The sequence below is a fragment of the Euprymna scolopes genome, chromosome 15, assembly GCF_053919585.1.
Source record: "Euprymna scolopes isolate OS-2025 chromosome 15, ASM5391958v1, whole genome shotgun sequence".
NCBI lineage: Eukaryota > Metazoa > Mollusca > Cephalopoda > Sepiida > Sepiolidae > Euprymna > Euprymna scolopes.
The window spans coordinates 13,361,337-13,386,005 of record NC_136496.1 but is presented as its reverse complement, the minus strand read 5'-3'; the positions used below and the strand labels follow the sequence as shown (position 1 = coordinate 13,386,005).

Here is a 24,669-nt window from a genome sequence, read left to right as displayed (position 1 = left end):
GTAAGGATTTGATTTCGTACTTTATCTGTTGTCCAGCAAGAAAACTCTGAGTTTCTCCCTTCTTTTTTGATTGCTGATAATCAGGACAGGGGGTCTCCTCCGAGCGTCTCTTTTCTTAGCTTAACCATGAATGAGTGGGCATGTTAGCGTGTTTTTCTTTTTAATTATAAATGTTGACATCAACTAAAAATTGCGTCTATATACTATTAATCTTCTATGGAAATGTTACTTAAAAATATATGACATCATAAAATGATGTATAGTAGTCACCAAAAATCAGTGTGACATCATAAAGGATGAAATGTAGTTGCCATAGCATTGTGACGTCATAAAGGATGAACGGTAATGGCCAAAAATAGTGTATGTGTGTTTGAAAGCAGCAGCAGCAGCGGCCGTAATATGTTTGATAACATTGGCTGTAATAGAAATAAAAATTCAAGCAGAAGACAATTCCATTTAAGACTTTTTAGATGAGGATTGATTATTCATATTATTTAGATTCTTCAGACTACTTTGGAGTACTGTTCTCTGCATTTGAAAAAGAGGTTTTAAGGAAATAGTGGCCTACATTTTACGTTCAGCTTCAAGTTACTAAATATCTTAAAATGAGTGTGCAAAAATTTGTGCAAAATTTATGATTGAAAACTTATTTACTCTCCCCTTCCCCCCAAGCCGGTATTAGGGGCTGAAAACTCCATGATTTTCTCTCTTTGTCGATTGCTGAAGCTGGAGACAGGGGTCTTCCCAAGTGTCAAGTAAAATATGCATCATGTTCAATTCTTTAATGCAATAATTAATCAATTCTAGAATTGCTTATGTCGTATGATATAAAGCAATTTACAGAGTACGAATAAAAATCTATAATTGTTGTCACTTAAGTCGATGAGCATATTTTTTGTGAAGTCGACAACCTTCAAATGGTGGTTTTTTTTACATCCAGTATTATCCACCAAATATGAAATATCTGTATGTATTCTGTGATTTCTGCACAGTTTGGCAAACATTCGTTTTCCTAAGGTCAGCAATCTCAATCTCTGAATTGTATATTCAGTGAACATTTGCAAAATCAGAGTAACATATCGCCATTTTTTTTTTTTTTTTTTCTTATCAGTTCAAGTTGGAAAGGCGGCATAATGAGGATTTGTTGGGCTATTGTAAAAACAATAGCCCAACAAATCCTCAACACAATGTAACACAGAAAATTTTGTGTAACAGTGTGCATTATATATATATATATATATATAAAAATATTCCAATATATATATATATATATATATATAAAAATAACCAATATTCCAATGGTTGGTTTTCTGTTTTATACAGTGCCAGGTGAACTATCATCTCAATATCATTGAGGCGTTAGTCATTAATAACTCTCGATCTAGCCTGTGTAGACAAAAGATTTTGAAACATCAGTTGGAAATATTTACTGATTTAAAACCACCTGAACAGTGAGAATTATATATATATATATATATATATATATATATATATATATATATATATATTTTTTTTTTTTCTCTCAGTTTTCCAACTGAAACCAATTTCCCTCTTTCCTCATTCGATTCTTAGCTTTTAATTTATCATTCTGACGTTTCCTCTTAGAAGGTCAGACGATAAGGCCTTAAGGAAAAAAATTTTAACAATTCCACCTGCCCGTTTTTTTTGTTTCTTTGATTTTTTTTTTTTTTTAAATTAAATTATGTTTCCTCTGAAATTTCTCCTTCCATTTTGCTGTACCAGGGAGACATGATGTTGCCAGGGAATGATTAAGGATCAATGAATGTTTTACTCCCCAGATTTTCTTATCATTGAAATCAGTAAAATCAGCCATTTTTAAATCCTCCCTGCAACTACTTAGTCCACAATACATTTTTAATATTCATTTTAATTTTTACATAACATTTTTACATATTTATTTTAACACATTTTTGATATTCATTTTTATTTTTACATAACATTTTTACATATTTATTTTAACACATTTTTAATATTCATTTTTACGTATTTATTTTAACACATTTTTAATCTTTCTAGGGCAATTGCTCTTGACATATCTAAAGCCTTTGATAGGGTATGGCATAAAGGTTTACTTCATAAGGTCGCTAGCTATGGTATAGCTGGAAAAGTCTTCTCAATTATTAAATCATTTCTTTCTGATAGGTTCATAAGAGTAGTAGTTGAGGGGCAAAAATCAGAAGCTCACAGTATTAATGCCGGTGTCCCTCAGGGATCCATCCTGGGCCCAACTCTTTTCCTGATCTACATTAATGATCTTCCAAATCATATCCTTACATCATTTGTAGACATTTATGCTGACGACACTACCATTTATGGTACCACATTTAAGACAGTAAACGACCAAGTTCTCTCCAATTCTCTCTCTTCTGATCTTGAGCACGTAGTACAATGGGGAAAGGAGTGGCTGGTTACTTTTAATCCATCTAAAACCAAGCTTCTCTCTTTACATCATCAACATTCTAATCCACATTTGTCATCAATTGAAATGAATGGCTCTCGTCTTCAGGAGGCCTCAAGTTTTGACAAGCTTCTGGGCTTGACCATTACTCCTGATCTTAAATGGAACACATATATCAAATCTGTTGCCAAGGCCGCTGGAAAAATGGTGGGATCTTTCTATCGATCCAGTAGATATCTCACTGCTGATGCTATTCTCTATCTATATAAGAGCCAGGTACGTCCAAGGATGGAATACTGTTGCCACATCTGGGCAGGAGCTGCTAGAAAGGACTTGTCCTGCCTTGATAGAGTTCAAAATAGACTTCGTAGCCTCGTAGGAGATGTCCTTTTCTCCTCCTTGCAACCTCTATCTCACAGAAGAGATGTTGCGAGTTTGTCTCTGATGTATCGTTATTTTCATGGAAAGTGTTCAACTGAGCTTCAATCTATGGTCCCCCCTCGCCAAACTTTCACAAGAAACACTCGTCTAGCTGTAAACACTATCAATAATTTCCCCCACTCTTTATCTGTGCCTAAACCTAAACGTAGATTCCATGAACAAAGCTTCTTTCTTAGAACTGCACGCCTGTGGAATTGCCTTCCGTTTTCCTGCTTTCCGGCTGACTACAATATGGTTGTGTTCAAGTCTAAAGTAAATAAGTTCTTGATGAGCCGTTCCATATAAGTTATTAAATTTACCAAATTTTCATTACTAATGATTACTATATTGACCAATTTCTACTGTACACTCTTTAACCCTTATCCTTGAGTGGCCTCTGGGCCTTGATAATGTGGTGATGCCTTTGTAAAAAAAAAAAAAAAAAAAAAAAATATTCGTTTTAATTTTTACCTAATATTTTAAAACAAACAAACAAACAAACTCGATGACGAATTTTACAGGTTTTCCAGTATGCTGAAACGAACATCACAGTAATGTCCCATTTTAGCATCTGAAAAAAAAATTCCAAAAGTATTCACTTCAAAAAAGCAATTGAATGCCAAGTTTTATATACTATATTTATATATATAAAGGGCAAAATGTGTGTGTGTTTGTATGTCTTGCAAAAACTTTCAACATCTGCGACGGATCCTCACGAAATTGGTGTCATTTTGAAGCTCGCCGTCTCGGGCGACAAATATTGAAAAATCAGCCCAAAACATTAATTCCTTCACTCTCAACGGGCCAGTTTTTTTACAAGGATGGATTGTTTTTGCGTCGCCATTTTTGCAAGACATCGTTCCCTTTTTCGATTGACTACGCTTAATTTAAACGTTCTCGACTTCCGGTCGTGCCATGGAGACAACATCAGCTAAGACGTCAGGTTTTTCTTTTCCTCCTTCACGTTACAGGTTCGAGCCTGCCTGCCTACTACTACTTTTTTTTTTTTTTTTTTTTTTTAACACCTTTCTCGACTCTGTTTTGAATTTTTTTTTTTTACTCGACACACCCGGGCAACATTACTTGTATATAAAAAAAAAAACGGGTTTTTGGTTATGAGTAACTTGTCACTTTTGAAAACTGAACATGTCTGTATAGACATGGCATGTCCACAAGAACACAACTTGTTGCTTGCCACAAGAAGTTTTGCCCGTGCAGAATGTAACACATTATTTTCCGTAAAATTTTGCAAAAGGTTCATTCTTGGAATTGCCATTTCAATTTTTTACCAAATTCTTATAAAAAAAAAAGTTTTTTTTCACAATTTTTTTTTTTTTTTTTTTTTTTTTTTTTTTTATTACATTTTCACCCCAAACAAGGCAAATTGCCACTTTGGTGTAGGGGGCTACTATCAGGGGCAACAACTACTGGGGTACTATGTAGGGATTTGGGCAGCAAGGTGTCGGTTCACGTTACACTTGAACTTCTGCACGTCAGTACTGTTGGGGAAGCAGGGACCTGGAATGGAATTCCAGAGTCTTGCGGTTCTGGGGAAGAAACTATTGGAGTAAAAAGATCTTTTACATCTAGGGACCTCTACAGTGTGGGGGTGGGATCTAGTAGCCTGTCGGGTTTGTCGAGGGTGCTCGCGTCGTGGGGGCACAAGTGATTGCAGTTCATCAGAGCATTCACCACTAAAATACTTGTAGAAAAGGCAGAGGGATGCAACATTTCGTCGATGGGACAGAGGCTGAAGCTTAGATGCCAGTTCAGGGCCTATCAGATTTGCGACTCTCTTTTGAACCTTGTCAAGGAGCGAGAGACTAGTAGCAGATGCACCAGCCCAGATGTGGCAGCAATACTCCATACATGGGCGAATGGTGGCCTTATAGAGGTACAGGATACTTTCGGGTGTTAGTAGTTTTCTAGCACGGTAGAGAGAGCCTACCTTTCTTGCAGCGGCCCTGGCAATGCCTTCAATGTAATTGTTCCAACTCATGTTTCCTGTGAACGTTAGGCCAAGGAGTTTGAAAGATGGACTCTCAGATAAAGAGTCGTTGGCCATTGCTATTGGTGGTAGAGAGGGTTTCTTGTAATTATTGAATGAAACTAGTTTAGTCTTGGCAGCATTGAACGCGACCAACCACTTTTGTCCCCATTCCACTACAGATTGGAGGTCTTCCTCTAGTGTTTCTGCCATTTCTTTAGAAATGTGTTCATTCGTCTTCCTGTCGTGTCTGCCATAGAGTGTAGTGTCATCATTTTATAGTTGGGATTCTTTTAAACAAGACAACATGGTTGAAATAGGTAAACGAGAGAGAGAAGGGGTTGAAGAAAGTTCCCTTCATAACTCCTTTTTTAGACGGGAATATTCACTGGTCACGTGAGAGTCATAATATTTTTTCTTGGTGATGGTCACAAAGTAGGTGTTCAATTTAGTAGAACGTTATAATTGAAAACTGATCCCCGACAATAAGTCATAAATAGTTTTTTTTGTTTTTTTTAATCTGAAAGTTAAGTTTATAATCGACTAGCGGGGGGTACCCGGCATTGCCCGGGTGTTTAAAGGTGTGTGTGCTAGGGCGGTGGGGGGGGGGGTAATCAAAACATAAGAATAAGCGAAGTAAAAACTTTAAAAAATCGAAAAAAACAAAAAAAAAAACTAACGTCAGGCAAATGGGAGGGGGTAATCAAAAATTAAGAACAAGCGAAGTAAATATTTTTAAATATTAAATAAAAATTAAATATTATATAAAAAAAAAGTTAAAACTTAAAAAAATCGAAAAAAATACACAAAAAAAAAAAAACTAACGTAAGGCAAACGAACGATGTTAAATGAAATAATCGGAAAAACAAAAACACAAAAAAAGAAAACAGAAAAACGAACGTTAAAACTTCTTTAAAAAATCTGAAAAATCCCCCCCTCCCCCCAAAAAAACACAAGAAAAATGGCTGAAATAAACCTCCGGGTGTTTTTGGGTGTGTGCGGTCAGTCGGGGTGGGGTGGGGTGTTAATGTAAACCTAAGAATAAGGGAAGTAAAAAAAAACAGAAAAACGAGCGTTATGTGAAAAATGGCTTAAATAACCCTGCTTCAATATTAAGATTTAAAAAATGGAAAAAAAGAAGACATCTCACACCACGATTCGAACCCAAAACCTTTAGATAATGATCTAGCACTCTAACCAACTGATCTAAGACTATGTACACAAAATTAAGTCATTTTTTTAAATCTTTAAACTAAATCAGGTTACGATGTCGTATGATGCATGCGTAGAAGCGACTTCGTCATGAGAGGACGGCTTTTGCTGACCCCCCCCCCCCTGTAGAAAAGTGCTGATTTCAGGGTGAAAAATTAACGTTTTTGGCCAATTTTTCAATATTTGTCGGGCGAAGGATGGGGCTTTCATATGAGATCATATTTGTGAATTTTTGTTCTGTCTGTCGAAAGTTTTTAGCAGACATGCAAACACACACACACACACACACACATACATACATACATTTTCGCTTTTATATATATAGATAGATGAGATTAACGTGAAAAAAGAAAAAAAAAGTGGGCAATTTCCTAAACGTCCGTCCCAAAATGAAAAGATTTTATTTCGTTCTTTACCTGTGGTCCTTTACTGGTATTAGGGACAGGGATCTCCATGAGTTTCTCCCTCCTTGTGTGCTTGCTAGAACTTTGAACAGAGGTCTCGTGAACATGTTAACATGTTTTTCTTTTAAACTATAAATATTGACGATAACTAAAACTCATGTTTATATGCTACCAAAATTTCTATGGTAATGCTACTTGAAAATGTATGACGTCATAAAATGCTGTATGGTAGTTGCCAAAATCAGTGTGACATCATAAGGGATGAAATGTAGTTGCCATAGCATTGTGACGTCATAAAGGATGAATGGTAATTGCCAAAAGCTGAGTACTTGTGAAAAGTAGCTGCAGCAGCAGTAATGTATATGTTTGTTTATAATTGTTGGCTGCTGCTGCTGCTGATTTATTTATATAATATATCTCTTATGTTTTTCTGTCTTTCATTCTACGTTTTTTCACAAACTACCGAGCTGATCTGGCTGAAATTTTGTATAGGTCTTTGTCATAATAAGTTGCAGCAAACTAAGTATTATGGTATCTGTTTGATGTACATTAAGAGATTAATATGAATTTTTATTTAATGAAAAACACGAGAAGAAATTTAATCATATTCAGCCATCAATTTGACATCAAGCATTCATTTTAAGTAATTTTTTCTACCTTTTTTAATGGATTAAAAATCAAGTATTTTACTAACACTGAACTTATACATGTTGTTCAAGCATCATCATCTATAATTTGGAATTTCGAAATATGATTACATAAAAGGAACTTTGTGTGTGTGTGTGTGTGTGTGTGTGTGTGTGTGAGAGAGAGAGAGAGAGAGAGAGAGAGAGAGAGAGATGAACGGTTGGCCCGATTTTTATGAAATTTCACACAAATGTACTTTATGTGCCTGGTAGTATGTTCAGATAGGTTTTATATCAGAATGTCTTCAATAAGGATCAATAATCGATAATCAAAAAAAATCCGATAAAAGAAGGAACAAATGATTTTAACTAAAGGTTATACAGTCTAACATCACAAGTACAGGGGTCTTGACGAATGCCACTTGTGAACATGTTAATGTTTTTAACTATAAATGTTGACACCAACTAAAAAATCACATCTATATGCTACCAAAATCCCTGTGGAAATGTTACTTGAAAATGTATGACGTCATAAAATGCATGTCAAAAAGATATGTAAGAATAAGAATGAATATTAAAAAATATGTGTTAAAATAAAAATGCAAAAAAAAAAAAAAGAATGCAAAAAAAAATGAAAAGATAATATTTCACTCCTTACCTGTTGTCCATAACTAATATTAGGGATAGAAATCTCAGTGAGTTTCTCCCTTCTTTTTCAATTCCTGATACTTGGGATAAGGGGTTAGAGTTAGGGTCTTTTCTTAACTGAGCTATGTGTGCACGAGTTAACATGTAATTCTTTCTAACTATAAATGTTGATGCCCAAATAAAAATCACGTCTACATGCTACCAAAATATTTGTGAAAATGTCACTTGAAAACGTATGACGTCATAAAATGATACATGGTAGTTGTAGAATTCAGTGTGCATCATAGGGGACAAAATGCAGTTGTCATAGCATAGTGACGTCATAAAGTATGAATAATAATTGCCACAAGCTGTGTATGTTTGGAAGCAGCAGTACTGTATATCTTTGTTCATAATTCTTGGCTAATAATTTATCTATATAATATATCTCTTGGTATATCTCTTTTGAAAACAAAAATGAAAAGATAATATTTCATTCCTTACCTGTTGTCCGTAACTAATATTAGGGATAGAAATCTCAGTGAGTTTCTCCCTTCTTTTTCAATTCTTGATACTTGGGACAGGAGGTTAAGTGTTAGGGTTAAGGTCCGCAATGCCTCTTTCTTAGCTCAGCTATGTGTGAACATGTTAAAATATTTTTCTTTCTAATTATAAATGTTGACACCAAATAAAAATCACCTCTACATGCTACCAAAATCTTTGTGAAAATGTCACTTGAAAACGTATGACGTCATAAAATGATACATGGTAGATGTAAAACTCAGTGTGAAGTCATAAGTTGTCATAGCATTTTGACGTCATAACGAATGAACAGTAATTATCAAAAGCTGTGTATGAATGTTGGAAAGCAGCAGCAGCAGCAGCAGTAATGTAAATGTTTGTTCATAATTTTTGGCTGCTGCTGATCTATCTATATAATATTTCTCTTAGTATGTCTCTGTCTCTAATTCTACTTTTTGCCTGCTGATGATGAGTCCCTGATTAGAGTAGGCAATCAATTGATTTGATTAAAAAATGGACGATTTCGACGATTTCTTTGACAATAAAAGCATTGAAAGTGTTGGACGTAGCCTAGTATGGGATGTCCTTTTCTCTTCCTTGTAACCTCTTTCTCACAGAAGAAATGTTGCGAGTTTGTCTCTGCTTTATGGTTATTTTCATGGCAAGTGTTCGATTGAGCTTCAGTCTATGAAAACGTATGACATCATAAAATGATACATGGTAGATGTAGAATTCAGTGTGCATCATAAGGACATACACTAACACCTCCCCCCCACACACACTCTTGATAACATGTCAATACATTAATACACTGACATACACTAACACACGCACACACACACTCTCTTGACAACATGTCAATACATTAATATACTGACATACACTAACACACACACACACACACACTCTCGACAACATGTCAATACATTAATACACTGACATACACTAACACACACACACACACACACTCTCGACAACATGTCAATACATTAATACACTGACATACACTAACACACACACACACACACACACACTCTCGACAACATGTCAATACATTAATACACTGACATACACTAACACACACACACACACACACACTCTCGACAACATGTCAATACATTAATACACTGACATACACTAACACACGCACACACACACACTCTCGACAACATGTCAATACATTAATACACTGACATACACTAACACACACACACATACACACACACACACACACTCTCGACAACATGTCAATACATTAATACACTGACATACACTAACACACGCACACACACACACACTCTCGACAACATGTCAATACATTAATACACTGACATACACTAACACACACACACACACTCTCGACAACATGTCAATACATTAATACACTGACATACACTAACACACACACACACACACTCGACAACATGTCAATACATTAATACACTGACATACACTAACACACACACACACACACTCGACAACATGTCAATACATTAATACACTAACACACACACACACACACACACACACACTCTCGACAACATGTCAATACATTAATACACTGACATACACTAACACACACACACACACACTCGACAACATGTCAATACATTAATACACTAACACACACGCACACACACTCTCGACAACATGTCAATACATTAATACACTGACATACACTAACACACACACACACACACACACTCTCGACAACATGTCAATACATTAATACACTGACATACACTAACACACACACACACACACTCTCGACAACATGTCAATACATTAATACACTGACATACACTAACACACACACACACTACACATACACACACTCGACAACATGTCAATACATTAATACACTGACATACACTAACACACACACACACACACACACACACTCGACAACATGTCAATACATTAATACACTGACATACACTAACACACACACACACACACACTCGACAACATGTCAATACATTAATACACTGACATACACTAACACACACACACACACACACACTCGACAACATGTCAATACATTAATACACTGAAGATTTTGCCCTTTGTTCCTCCTTTAATGAGCTTCCTTTGTACCGATGGCTACTAGCTATAAACACGTGTAAACGGAACTGAACTATTCTCTCCTTCAATTATCTGGCAATCATCCAGACTAACGCATGTACGGACGGACGCATGGATGGATGGATGCACAGACAGACGCACAGATGCTACTGAAAACATAGGTTCCTCTCTGATAAATTGGGGGACCAAAATACAAATTGAAAAGTGAAAAAAAAAATAGTGCTAACTGTAATATCACTTGGGATTAGTAAATCTCTTGACAAGGGCTTCATATCTAGAGCAATATCTCTTGACATATCCAAGGCTTCTGATAGGATATGGCATAAAGGTCTACTTCACAAGATTGCCGGCTACAGAATAGTCAGAAATGTGTTTGGAATTATTAAATCCTTTCTCTTTGATAGGTTTATAAGAGTAATCATCGATGAGCAGAAATCAGAAGCTCATAGTATTAAAGCTGGCGTTCCTCAAGGTTCCATCCTGGGCCCAAATTTCTTCTTAGTCTTCATCAATGATCTCTCAAATCACATGAATGATCTATGATCTCTTAAATCATATACTTAGATCATTCATAGACATTTATGCTGATGACACCACAATCTATGACAACACTTCAAAGGCTAGCAATGACCAAGATCTTTCTTATTCTCTCTCTTCTGATCTTGAGCATGTGGTGCAATGGGGAAAAAGGTGGCTGGATAATTTTAATGCATCTAAAACCAAGCTTCTCTCATTTCATCATAATCGCTCTGAAACTTATCGCACCCCAATTGAAATGAATGGTAATCGTCTTTAGGAAGCTCCATATCTTGACAAGCTTCTGAGACTGACCTTCACTCCTGATCTGACATGGAATACATACGTCAAATCTGTTGCCAAGTTCACTGGAAAACGGTTGGATCATTTTTGTACACCCTAAAATGGAGTACTGTTGCCACATCTGGGCAGGAGCTATTCAGCGCACCTTATCCTGCCTTGATAGAGTTCAAAACTGGCTTCGAAACGTAGTAGGCCATGCTCTTTTCTCTTCCTTGCAACCTCTTTCCCACAGAAGAGACTTGTGAACCTTATACGACTTTATTATTTTCATGGCAAATGCTCGTCTGAGCTCCAATCTATGGTCTCCATTTGCTAAATTTTCACAAAAACACTTGACAACCTAGGACCACTCTCAACACTTTCCCTAACTCTCTATCTGTACCTTAAATCTAAACACAGATTCCATGAACAAAACTTCTTTACTACAACTGTCCGCCAGTGGAACACTGTTATACTGGCTTGCTTCCCAAACGATTACAATATGGTAGCCTTCAAGTCCAATGTAAACAAATTCTTGTTGAGCTGTCCCCTTAAATAATACAAATTCTACCTAATCTACATCATAAACGATTACTAGACTACCACTTTACATTCATTAACAATTATTCTCAAAAAAAAATACTAGCAGAGAGACCTGACGTTGCCCGAGATTGAATAAAACTACAAAAAAATGTTCAGCATTTTCAATATTTTTATTGTCATCGAAATAGGTGAAATCGCCTATTTCTAATCAAATTGATTGATTTCCTGTTCTAGTAATAGATCAATCAGCAGCAGCCAACAATGTTTAACAAACACATACATCACAGCTGCTGCTGCTGCTGCTGCTTTTAAACACACATAGGCAGCTTTTGGCAATAACCATTCATCCTTTATGATGTCACAATACTATGGCAACTACATTGTGTCTCTTATGATGTCACACTGATTTTGGTAACTACCATGAATTCTTTTATGACGTCATACATTTTCAAGTAACATTCCACAGAGATTTTCATAGCATATAGATGTGATTTTTAGTTGGCATCAACATTTATAGTGAAAAAGATGCTGACACGCTCATGTGTGGCTTAACTAGGAAAAGAGACATTCTAGAGTTCCCAAAAAGAAGGGGGAAACATGATGGACAACAGGTAAAAAACACCATAAAATCTTTCCATTGTTTTGTTCATTTTTCTTTCTTTATTTTTTTGCATATTTCTTTCAACACATATTTTTTATTTTTACATATTTATTTTATATTTATTTTTATATTTAATTTTTAGATACTTATGTTCCCATATTTATTTTATATTTATTTTTTCCATATTTATTTTTATATTTATTTCTATATATTTTTTTGCATATTCATTTTTCCATATTTATATATTTATTTTTATATAGTTGTGGAAGAAGGTTTGTGTAATCCTGCATTAATAGCCGAGAAGCAAACAAACACTCTTTATCTGTACCTAAACCTAAACATAGATTCCATGATCAAAGCTTCTTCCTTAGTACTGCACGCCTGTGGAATTGTCTTCCGTTTTCCTGCTTTCCAGCTTTCTATAATATGGTTGTCTTCAAATCCAACGTGAACAAGTTTCTGATGAGCCGTTCCACCTAAGTTAACAAATTTACCGAACTTCCATTACTATCGATTACTATATTGTCCTTTTGACTACTCTACACTCTTTAACCCTTAACCTTGAGTGGCCTATCGGCCTTGATAAGTGGTGACGTACTATGTAAAAAAAAAAAATCTTTCAGCAAATAACTTACCAAATGCATTAAAATTGAATTTTCTACCAATCTGTACACATTTAGCATTCTAAAAGGATTTTTTTTTTTTTAATTTATCTATATAGTCCTGAGCGAATTCCGCCAGAAAATGCCTGGCACGCTGTTGATTAACCCATTTATCCAGTTTTTTTTGTTTTTTTTAACAATGGAAGTTATTGGTGTATTTTTGATTACTCTTTTGAGCTATTTCCTTAGTTGACTCGTTTTCTGATTCTGTCTAATTTGTAAAACAATCTTGTGCACAATGTTTGGCCAATTTGGTGATGGAGGTTGTTTTTTTTTTTTTCGTGACGTTGATGTACGAATTTAAAGTTTGGATTTTGGGAGCTCAGCAGATATTGTCCAATTTTCACGATAGTGGCACAATGCTGATGGTCAATCTCTGAGAGACCTACACCTCCTGCTTCTCTGGGATAATATAGAAACCAATGTCTGCCTAAGCTATATGTTATACTGTACAGCGTTAACATTTTCCTGGTTTTAGTGTCACCTCTGTTTATGTCTTTTTGTAACCAAAGTTGTATGTCATCACAAGTATGACTAGTTGGTTGCAGTTATTTTCTTTTGTTTGTAAGCGGTTTACAGATTTTCTTTAAATGGCATATACATTCATGGCCAATTTTTTCTCTCATCTTGGCATGCTAAACTGAATTGTTCTCTTCTATGCCAACGTATTTGTATTTTTCCTTACTCTTCTAGGTTCTCGATGTCAATATTTTCGTCAAGCTGTATGTTTGGTGTTTGGACGTTCTTCCTCTGATGGAGCACTTAGCACATTTGTCAAAACCAAACTTCATTCCAATGTCTCTGGAAAAGTATGTATAACCTACAAGAGTCGACTTAAGTCAGTATCTGAATCCCCATCTTGAGGTTATCCGGGAAGAACAGGTGGTTGACTTTTTTGTTTGGGTTTTCTTAGCAGCCCTGGTTCAGATTGTAGGCATTCCGTTTTTTATTGAAATGCAAGATTAGTGAGATGAATGGTCACTCAAATCAATTTGTAACAATATTTCAAAAGTGATTGAGATTCCAGGACATACAGTTTATGTATGGTGCACTTTGGATGTTATCCAGTTTATCTTTTCAGTCAAGCAAGTTGTTTTAATATATGTACGAAGTTGAATAAATAGGAAAGAGGTTTAGACTTTATAACTGGATGTGGATATACAATTGAAAGTTTTGCTGGGCTACAAAAGAAAGACATAGCTTTTTTTATTCATTGCCTTATCTGTTATAACAGATAATACTCTAAAGCCTATCTTTTCTAAACCAATTATTAAACATTTGAGTATGTCAAATAAGTTCTCAGCGAGAAGACATTTAGTTGGCATAACGTGCACAACATCCTTATATTGTGAGAATACATAGCTAAGCATAAAAGCAAATGCACTTGTGACACCTTCATTGCTGTTGGCTAAAACAACAATATTAGAATTCTTATAACCAAGGTTTTAGGTGAATTTCATTAAAAAGTAACTTGAACTTTTAATATACACTAGCATTTCAGCCCGGCGTTACCCGGGTGTTTTGAGGTGTATGCTGAGCAAAAAAAAAAAAAAGGTCAATTTTTTTTAACTTTGACCCCTATTATGACCCCTTAACATTTATTGTTTAGGGCTCAAATAAAGTTATTAAGTTAGATCCATGTCCAAGGAATCTATATCTAAAATTTCACGTGTTTAGACCCAAAATTGTAGGAGGAGTTTGGTAGAGTTCTCAAAGGTCAAATCGTTGAACTTTGACCCCTTAATCGCCAAATTTCTGTCCAAAAACCAACCACATCGATTTTCCCAAATCTCAGTACCCTGTATATCAAATTTCAAATCTGTAGACTTAAAATTGACAGAGTTATTGCGTAGGGAAATGTACACAGACACAGACACTTTCACATTTATATATATATATAGATAAGGAAATTTGACACAAGTGCACTTTAACTCACCAGAAGTATTTTTTTGTTTTCATTTTCAGAAGAGTTATACTAACAAAAAGGGAAGATAATCCAAAATTAATGCTACTTGTTTTTTTATGGTTTCAAATGATCTGAAAATAACAAATATATTTCATCTCTTTTAGAAATAGGGTACGATTATGAATATCTACAGTATCAAATAATCCTTATACATTGTGAAATTTATTTTATGTATGAAAACCAAAGAGGGAAGATATATAACATATGAGAAATATTTGGAATCAAGTCTCCCTTTGTTATTATTTCAGATCATTTGAAACCATAGCAACAAACTTTAGTCTCCCCTGTAATGAAATTTGGGGAAACATCAGATATTTTTTTAATTCATCTGCAAAACAAATGACTATGATGGAAACATTTTATGGCTGTAAAATGTGCCAAAAATAGACTCTGGATGATCTCCTTAATGTGCAATGTGAAGGGCAAATGTCACATTGCCCACTACACACTTCAGGTCATTACCTTTCCAACGAGCCTTCATTTGTTAAATTCAGATCAATAGTCGCTGAGATTTGATGCCCAAATTTGCCTACATTTGTATATATAGTGTCCTGGCAGGTTAGCTTTAGTTTTGCTGCTTTGGGATGATTTTTGCGTAAGGTTTTTTTGCTTGGTTGTCTCTCGTGGGCTTGCCAGGCCACTAACATATAGCGATAGATACATATATGTACATGCAGTACTCTACTTATGTAAGAATGAAATTTGTCCTAAGATGGAGCACTGCTGTCATATCGTCTTTAAGTCCAATGTAAACAAAGACTTGCTCTTGGAAAACAAAATCCTCCTGAGTAACGCTGTTCATTCCACCCATTGTTTCAAATCCTTTCGTAACAGCGTTCATTGTTCAATCAGCAATCCTTTTAACCCTTATCCTCAAGTAGCTTCTGGATCTTGATAAAGTGATGCAAGAAAATCATTTGAATAAATGTTGAGAAGGTACAAATTCTTAAAATTGTTTTTTAAAGATCGTTTTAGTAAATGCATATTTTACTTATGAAAATCATTGTTTATATAAAAAACAAAAAAAAAAAATGGAAAAGAACAGTTTTATTCACAAATTTATTTGTTAGTTATGCTTTGTGACATTTCACAAATATGGATTAGTTTAAGTTTAATGGATCAATTAGATTTTAAGGACCCTAAATATAAACAAATTAGAAGGGACACTTTCCAGTTGGTGCCAGTTGATTTTTTTTATGCACGTGGCATTTGGAAATACATAACCATAGAGATTGAACTCATTTTAAAACAAGAATTTAGAACAATAGGATACAATGTTTATATATTAAAAAGTTTGGTACCCCCCCCCCCCAAAAAAAAAACAACCTGTACAATACATTGATAAATAAATATTTAATATATTTCCCCTTTCTTAAAAATAAGTTTTTTCCAATAAAAAAAATCAACAAAATGAGAGAAAAAAGACAAAACAACTTTTGTTTTCCTATTGGTTTACAGATGCCATGTGTGTCAAAAGTCAACCGGTTTCGACCAGAAGTTCCTTCTGTTTTGTTTAATTTGTGGGTTTTGTAAAGCCTAATTAATCCACTTTAATGATAAATAATTGTTCTTACAGAACAGAAAGGGAGCTGACTCCTCCATTTTTTATTTTTTTTAAGCAAACGTGATCGTCTGCTTTTACAAAGACGTTAAATTATAGCAAATAAATAATTATTGTTAGGTGTTTATAGAAAAAGCAAAAAAATTAAAAAAAAAAAAAAAAAAAAAAAAAAACCATTAAGTAGGGAAACAACAGAAACATGACTCCCCCCTCCCCATCTGTACATTCATTCTTTTCATATCAAAATTGCTGTCATATAGAAAGATAAATCACAAGAGTTCAAACAATATTTTAATATTACAATGTTTTCAACCCTAAACAAGACATCTTGCTACTTGGAACACAAGGGGCTACTATTTGGAACTGTGTCTAACAAGGGATTGTGGGCAGTTGAGCAACGAGATATTTGTTCACATTACATTTAACATTCAACAAATTAGTACAGTCAGGGATGTAACAAACAGGGAGGGAATTCCAAAGTTTATCAGGGGAAGAAACTATTAGGGGAAAAGGCTTTACGGCATCTAGGCACCTCAACAATGAAGGGATGGGATTTTGTATGCTTGTCAGATTGGTCGGGAGTATGTATGTTGATGGGGCACAAGTGCTGTGAGTTCATCAGAGCATATCTGAATAAAGTACTTGTGAATGCAACATTACGGCGATGGGAGTTTGGTTGATGGTGTGGGACTTATTAGGTTGGACAACTCTTTTTTGGACCCTGTCTAAGAGTGAGAGACTAGTGGTAGATGCACTAACCCAGATGTGGCAAAAATACTCCCTGCATGGATGAATGGTGGCTTTGTAGAGATATAGGATATTGTCAGATGAGAGTTGCACTGTGATAAAACAACACAAAACATTGATATATAGTGTAACCCGGATACAAGACAATTTCTCTTATATCCGGGTTACACTGTATTATTCAGTTGAGCTGTGTGTGTGTGTGAGAGAGAGAGAGAGAGAGAGATACTGTTACATAACGTAGAAAAAGGGACATAAAACATTGTCGTTGCTAACAGTCTGATCGTGTTGGTCCCCAGTGATTTTTCCTCTTGGTCCGATCTACTCTCGCTTGGCTTTGACCCCAATCTCTCTTATTAGACCACCGAGACATGAACTATCTTCCATTGGGCCCCAAAGTAACTTTCTCCTAAATTTATTGATTTGGGGTTTAGTAATCCAAAATATCTCATCTTTGTTTCAGATTAATCAATAAGCAAAAAATGACTCGCCTTTTCAATCATTTCCATGACGATTTGAAAACTCACTACGAGCCGTGAGGTGTCTCCTTATCGCAAAGAATTCAAAAGGCCCAGACAATTCCCCTATAGTATTGTTTTTTTTAACTTTTTTTTTTTTTTTTTAAACAAAAGAGCACCACTTATCAAGGCCCGGAGGCCACTTGAGGATAAGGGCTAGTGAGTGTACTGTAGTCAATTGAACAATATTGTAGTAATCTTAGTAGTGGAAATTTGATAAATTGGATTACTTAAGGGAACAGCTCATCAGGAACTTGTTTACACTGGACTTGAAGATGACTATTGTAATCAGTTGGAAAACGGAACAGAGGTGTGCAGTTCTAGTGGTTTCAGCTAGACGAGTGTTTTTCATGAAATTTAGGCCAAGGGTGACGGTAGATAGTGATGCTAATGAACTATTTCTTCCCATTGTTATAGTTTTTTTTTTTTTTTCTTTTTTTTAAAATCACTGTTGCTAACCTTCTGGGAGTTTGGAATTGATCACTTTATTTCTAGCATCTAGAGTAGACAACTCTTATTCAATGTTTAATGCAGGTTTCGATATCTTGTATCAGTTCATTTTAATTAGGTGAACCTGAAGAAAACTAGATTATAATGGTTGCAACACTTTTGATGAAACATAAGAATTAAGAAGTCTAAACTAAAAGGAAAATACATTTTTGTTTTGCTAAAGTATGACATCCAAAATTTTTTTTGATATTTTGTTGAAAAGACCTACCACTAATGACAAAATGAATAAAAAAAAAAAAAAAAGGCACAGTTGGCACACTCATCGATGACTTACTTTTATCATGTCTAATTCTGTCTAACATGTTTAGAGTTAGTGTTTATATTAGTGTTAGTGGTCAGCTGTTCATGTGGTAATTGAGGAAGTCCTCATTTCTTACCATATGAAATACGGAATAAACGGAACTCTGGAATGATGAAAAATTGCGTGAATTAATTATGGTGGCAAAAATACAAGGGAGATAATCTTATGCAAATACTGAAAACCTTTTTCTACATGAATTTATGTTTTTTTTTCTGTTTTAGTTGGGGGGGGGGTGCAGACATCGTCTATAAAAGATGTGCATTTTTTATTGTTCAGGAATTAATGCATTCATATGGTGAATAAAAAAATAAAACTAAATCTAAAAGTGTTATCACCAGTAAATAGAAAAAAAAAAATGTGGTTTTTAGCATTCTTTAACTATTAACCTACAAGAATTGCAGAGCACCAAAATCAAACGCAGATCGTTGAGATGTCTTGGTCAAATCCTATGTTTCGACACAAAAATGAAAACACCAGCCAGAGAGCATTGAAGGACTTTTTAAAACCACGCAAAAAAAACAAAAAAAAACAAAACAAAAAAAAAACACCTGGAAGACCCAGCTAACTTGACTGTGATACTCCCAATGCAATCCTCTATCTGCATAAGAACCAGATATGTCCTAAAATGGAGTACTGTTACCGTATCTGGGATGAGAGCTGTCTTAAAATTCAAAACCGGCTTTAGTAGTAGGTCATGCCATTTTTTCTTACCTGCAACGTCTTTTCCACAGAGGAGACGTTGCGAGCCTGTCTCTGGTCTATCATTATTTTCATGGCAAGTGCTAATCTGAACTTCAATCTATGCCCCCCCCCCTGCTAAACTTTCAAAAAAAAAAAAAAACACTCGTCTAGTTACAACCACTATATACGATTTCCCCCACTCTCTATCTGTGCCTAAATCTTGACGCACATTCCATGAATAGAGCTTCTGTCCTAAAACTGCCCACTTATGGAACTGTTCTGCTGGCCTGCTTTCCAGCTAACTACAACATTCAAGTCCAATGTAAACACGTTCCTTGTTGACCCCCCCCCCAATCTATTTCCACCATAGTGACTACCGTATGCTTATTAATCCTTATCCTTGAATGGCCTTGAGCCTTGATAAGTGATCACTTCCATATAAATAAAAAACAAAACAAACAAAAAAAAATGAACTCTTATAAACAGTAACGAAGACATGAATTACAAAAAAATTAAATAATTTAAAAAATTAAAATTTATAAATAATTTGAGATACAAGACTTGTATGGCACAAGAAACTTAAAAACTTGTAATGCCCAAAATTCATTTAAAGATGAAGAAATTATTCAATATCAATATATGAATAATAACTTGAAGGTTAAAAAAAAAAATTTTTTTTAGTGAACTCGAACAGATATACTTGAGAACATTAGTTTGGCTTTGTTTTATGAGATATCAATCATCTATAAGTTATTTAAAACTGAATAAAGTTTTCAAATATGAGTTTATAGGTTGATAACTTAATTTTATATTCCTAGAATACATTTTAATTCAGTAGTGCACCTGCCATCTACTGAATTACAATGTACCATAGCCGCAACCACCAAAGTTGCCTTCAAGAGATTGTCATTAATCATGACTAACAGAAACATTAAAATAGACATCAAATTCAGAATACTCTGAACGTATGTATGGTCTGTTCTATTATACGGTTGTGAGTGCTGGACAATCACCAACAGCACGAGGAAAGAGACTAGAGGCAACTGAAACTGGATTCCTGAAGAGAATTTTGAAGATATCCTGGAGAGAAAAGAAAACAAACCAAGAGGTATTAGAAATGGCAAACAGAGAGACCTTCCTGTGTTTACCATTTCTAATACCTCCTGGTTTTCTTTCTGTCCAGGATATGTAATAAGAAGAGTATGGAAAATGACAAACGAGATTCATGGGCCATGTCTACAGAAAAGGCAGAATAGAACAAATTAGTTTGACGGGAAAGGTTGAAGCAGAGGACAACAGCGAGAAACATTAACAGTCTGAATACCTGGGCAACATCAAAAATGATGAGCAACACTGAATTCATGAATGCTTTGAGAGAGAAAAAGAGATAGATGGAGAGCTATAGTAATCAATGCCTGTACTAGGCAAGACACTACTTGATGATGAGAATATATTAATTTCTATTTATTGTGGTTGGTTGGTTGTTTTACGGCATATCAACCTTTTTCAGGTTATTTAATGCTGAATCTAGTTATTTTGAGGAACGATTTTTAATGGAGTATATATATATATATATATATATTTTTTTTTAAGTCAGATTCTATTTAACCCATAGTTGGGACCCTAACAGGTACTACCACTCCAGGTCAGAGTGGACCTAGGAGCAATGGCAATTAAAGGGTGGCTCCACACTCCCCAAGGCCCGCAAGGTGGGGCCTCACCATCTGATATAGTTTTAGGTCATATCCAGGACCTATTTATTGCGGACTATTATCCTCATCTTTTCTTAGTTGTTTCACGAAGTTTCGGCCAACTATTCCTCTGACCTTTGTCAGGTGGTAACCACGACGGGATAGGAACTCCGAATCTCCTGACTGCATCCACTGCAATTACTGCCTTTCGTAATTGTTGTCGTCTTACCACGTTTTTGGCCAAGTAAGCAGGAATACAAAATGTTATTATAAAAAAAAAAAAAAATTTAATAATAGTCCGCAATAAATAAAAATTAATAAATAATACTCATCTCAATAATGAATTCCAAAAGGTGCAGCAGGTTGGTTTAGTATCGGACTCTGTCGTTCATTGACGTGAATGTTTGGATTGCCCAGAGTGTTGAAAGCTGGATCGCCTTGAGTTGCCATGTGTCCCAGTCAAGAGAAGATCATCACAACCGTTATGAATATATGAGAATATATTGCTCTCAAAATACGTTGATACCAGAATGATTAACCTCCTTACATAATGTACATGTAAATATGGTCTCATATAGTAGCCCCTTATGTCCAAATGGCAAGAAGTAAGAGTAAAAATAAAAATTACACTACATTACTCTTATAAAACATTTCTTTCAAAAACCATTACTCCTAGAAGGGAGTTTTAGAAAGAGGCAGCCATCATTATTCTCCTAGAAAAAAAAAAAAAAATTGCTCCCAGTATACCTTGCCCCCACAAAAACTTCCCCAAAACAATTTTTTGTTAAACATTTTCATTTAAACCTTACGACATTCCCGCATAAAAGCAATTTTAAATATTTGTGTTTAATACTACATCATATCAAAATACAATTTTTTTTTTAAACAGGGGGCTTAAAATGATGCCAATCAACCAAACTTTTTGTCATTACCAAAATTACAAATAAGCCAAGTGGTTGAATATAGTCAAGGGCGATTCAAAGGTTTCCTTTTTATTAACTGCTACACCGAGATGTAGGTGAGAGAACAGCTCCATTTCCAGGATTACTCCACTTATCCTTAATGCTGAGTGTTTAGCAAGAGGATATCAAATACCATTTTTTAAGTCTTTAGTATGACTTAACCAAGGATTGAACCCTGGTTTTCCGGCTTATTAGTGAATATACTTACCATGATGGCAATGGGCAAAAAAAAAAAAAAAAATTTTCTATCATATAACATGTGGTAACATAAATGAAACTTTTTGTACAACATTTTATTTAGGGGGTGGGACGAGGGGAGGGGTAGAAAAACCGATGTTGGGTGATCACATTGAGAAATTTATTCTGTTACCAAAATTAAAAATAGCAAAACTGAAAAAAAAAGAAAAAAAAAAAAAATTAAAAAGAAATTAAAATAAAAACAACAAAAAAAAAAAAAAGAAAAGAAAAAAAAAACACTTTACAATACGATAAAATAAACGGAACTTTTGTACACAAACATTTTTTTAATAATTTTTCATTTTAATTATTTTGGGGAGCTTATAATTACGAAACTCTAATCAGTATAAATATATGTGGCAATAACCCCCCCCCCCAGGACATGTGCCCAAGTTTTTGTTCTTTAACCCTTTATGACCTGGTTGAAGTAATTCATTCAGTTGTAAATAAATGAATATAACAGCATAAATAAAGTGGGAATCGATTCAAACATGCCTTGTATGTGTTAGATTGCAACTGTCCATTGCTTACATTCAGTATGCCGTCATCTGTCTTAGAGAGTGGAGGATTTTGTTTTTTGTTATAAATACCTTTATTATTATCTATAGTGCTTGAAAAAAGTGTAAGTTTATGAAAAGCAAAAATTCTCATTGGTAGTTAAACTATTGAACTTCATCATTTTTCCAGTTTGAAGGCAATCATATTATCATTACCGTTTAAACGAACTAAAATTAACAATACTTATTTTTTTTTATCATCTCAGGTCATAAAGTGTTAATTAAAAATTTTGCACTTTCTCCTATTCTTTCTCACAGCATTTATTATTGTTATTATGACTATTATTCAATGCGACAATTTATTTTGACCAATAGGTGCAGCAGGTTGGTTTAGTATTGGAATCTGTCGTTCATTGACGTGAATGTTTGGATTGGCCAGAGGGTTGAAAGCCGGATCGTCTTGAGTTGCCATGTGTCCCAGTCGGGAGAAGATCATCACAACCGTTATGAACGTGATTAAACCGATGATCAGTATCATCAGCAGCTTCTTTAGCGTGGCATTTGGATCCCTCATCCGCTTGCCTTCCGTTGTTCTACAGAGAAAACAAAGACAAAAAAAAAAACAAATAAAAAAAACATCAGAGTTAATTGCGAATGGTGGAGAGAAAACATTCAATTTTAACGAGCAAAAAAAAAAAAAATAAATAAATAAATTAATTAAACAAAAAAAAAAAAAAAAGACATCTTTACCAAAAATTTTAGTATATCTATAATATTTTTCAAATAAATATTAATTATTTTATACCTACAAACACTAGTGCAGGAAGTGTTAATTACGAATCCAGTCAAAATGCCACCTTTAACTTCGTAGGTTAGTTTTTTTTCTCCTGGCCACCCACAACTGTTGACCAAAATATTAGTTATAGAGCCAACAGGATCTTTTTAATTTTGTGCGATTTAAATTTTTGATCTAAATCTCAAATCAGGTGCTTGTGTTCGCTGTAAAAACATTATTACATACTTACAGGCCATGTTGAAATTAGTATAAACCAGCAGGACCTGTGGAAATTCCACAGCAGACTCTTTCATATGAAATATACTGATGTTGGCATTCTGGATGTTCAGCGTAAATGAAGATGCCCTGATATATTGTAGCTCTTTTGTTAAAATTGCAAAAGTATTTATATAAGCTAACAGGGACGCTCGACGTAGCCCGGTCATAAAATACGCTTAAATATTGTTGTTTTTTTTAATATATAGTTGAACATTAAAAAACGACATTATTTTTTGCACCATGGAGATGCCCTGATTATTATTGTAGCTCTTTTGTTAAAACTGCAAAAGTATTTATCTAAACTAGTAGGGATACCCGGCATGGCATAGCCCGGTTGTAAAATATGCTTAAGTATATTTTAATTTATGCAGATTACATATATTATAGAGTCAATTTTCTATCGATATATTATAAAGTTGTGATTTCAAAAATAAAAAAATATATCCATATGACTTGGGTGCATCAGCTTGAACTGAAACCAAAACTTATGAAGAATTCTTGGTAAAATTATTTATTACTAGAAATAGAAGGTCATAGCAATTAAATGACAATCACTTGGAAATAAAAAGATGTAAGCATGGCACACAAAATAACACACATGCTATTGTATTAATATATAGATTCTAAAAATTACGAAAAATGATCCAGTAGGATAATAATTACAAGTAAAAATTAGAATTTATCGAATTATTGAGTTTTATTGTATATTTTAACGTGGAAGAATTGTGCGACCAATTTAGTATGATAAACTGACTTATTTTCTTTAATTTAAATTATGGATCCACCATTTTAAAACAATTTCTGAACATAATAGTAGATGAATTGTTTGTTAAAAATATATCTAGCACATCTTCAACTGGATAATTTTTTTTGCAATTTTTGGAATTTATACTAATTTTGACATGACGTGTAAGTATGTAATAATGTTTTCACCCGAAATGTGTTTGTTTAAAAGATCATCAATCTAGATAAGCATCGAATAAAATGTAAAATAAAGTTTAGACAAATTATAGGAATTAAATTTTTTTTCTAGAACTAATC

General features: G+C 34.4%; 1 protein-coding gene and 1 long non-coding RNA gene across 3 annotated transcripts in view; one reads left to right on the top strand and one right to left on the bottom strand.

Moving 5' to 3' along the window:
* The first annotated feature begins 11,999 nt into the window (after positions 1-11,999).
* On the top strand, positions 12,000-23,378 carry LOC145293732 (uncharacterized). Of its 2 annotated transcripts, XR_013869756.1 has the most exons (3): positions 12,001-12,254; positions 13,600-13,715; positions 22,950-23,378. It is a non-coding gene; the product is annotated as an uncharacterized LOC145293732 (long non-coding RNA). The 2 variants fall into 2 exon arrangements; XR_013869757.1 differs by lacking the exon at positions 13,600-13,715 and having other exon boundaries at positions 12,000-12,254.
* LOC145293731 (zinc finger protein-like 1 homolog) overlaps positions 15,905-24,669 on the bottom strand; it is a 44,627-nt gene continuing 35,862 nt past the window's right edge. The window contains exon 6 of the mRNA XM_080140182.1: positions 15,905-23,167. Coding sequence (XP_079996308.1) covers positions 22,921-23,167 — 247 coding nt within the window. The 3' untranslated portion in view covers positions 15,905-22,920. The remainder of the gene's footprint in view (positions 23,168-24,669) is intronic.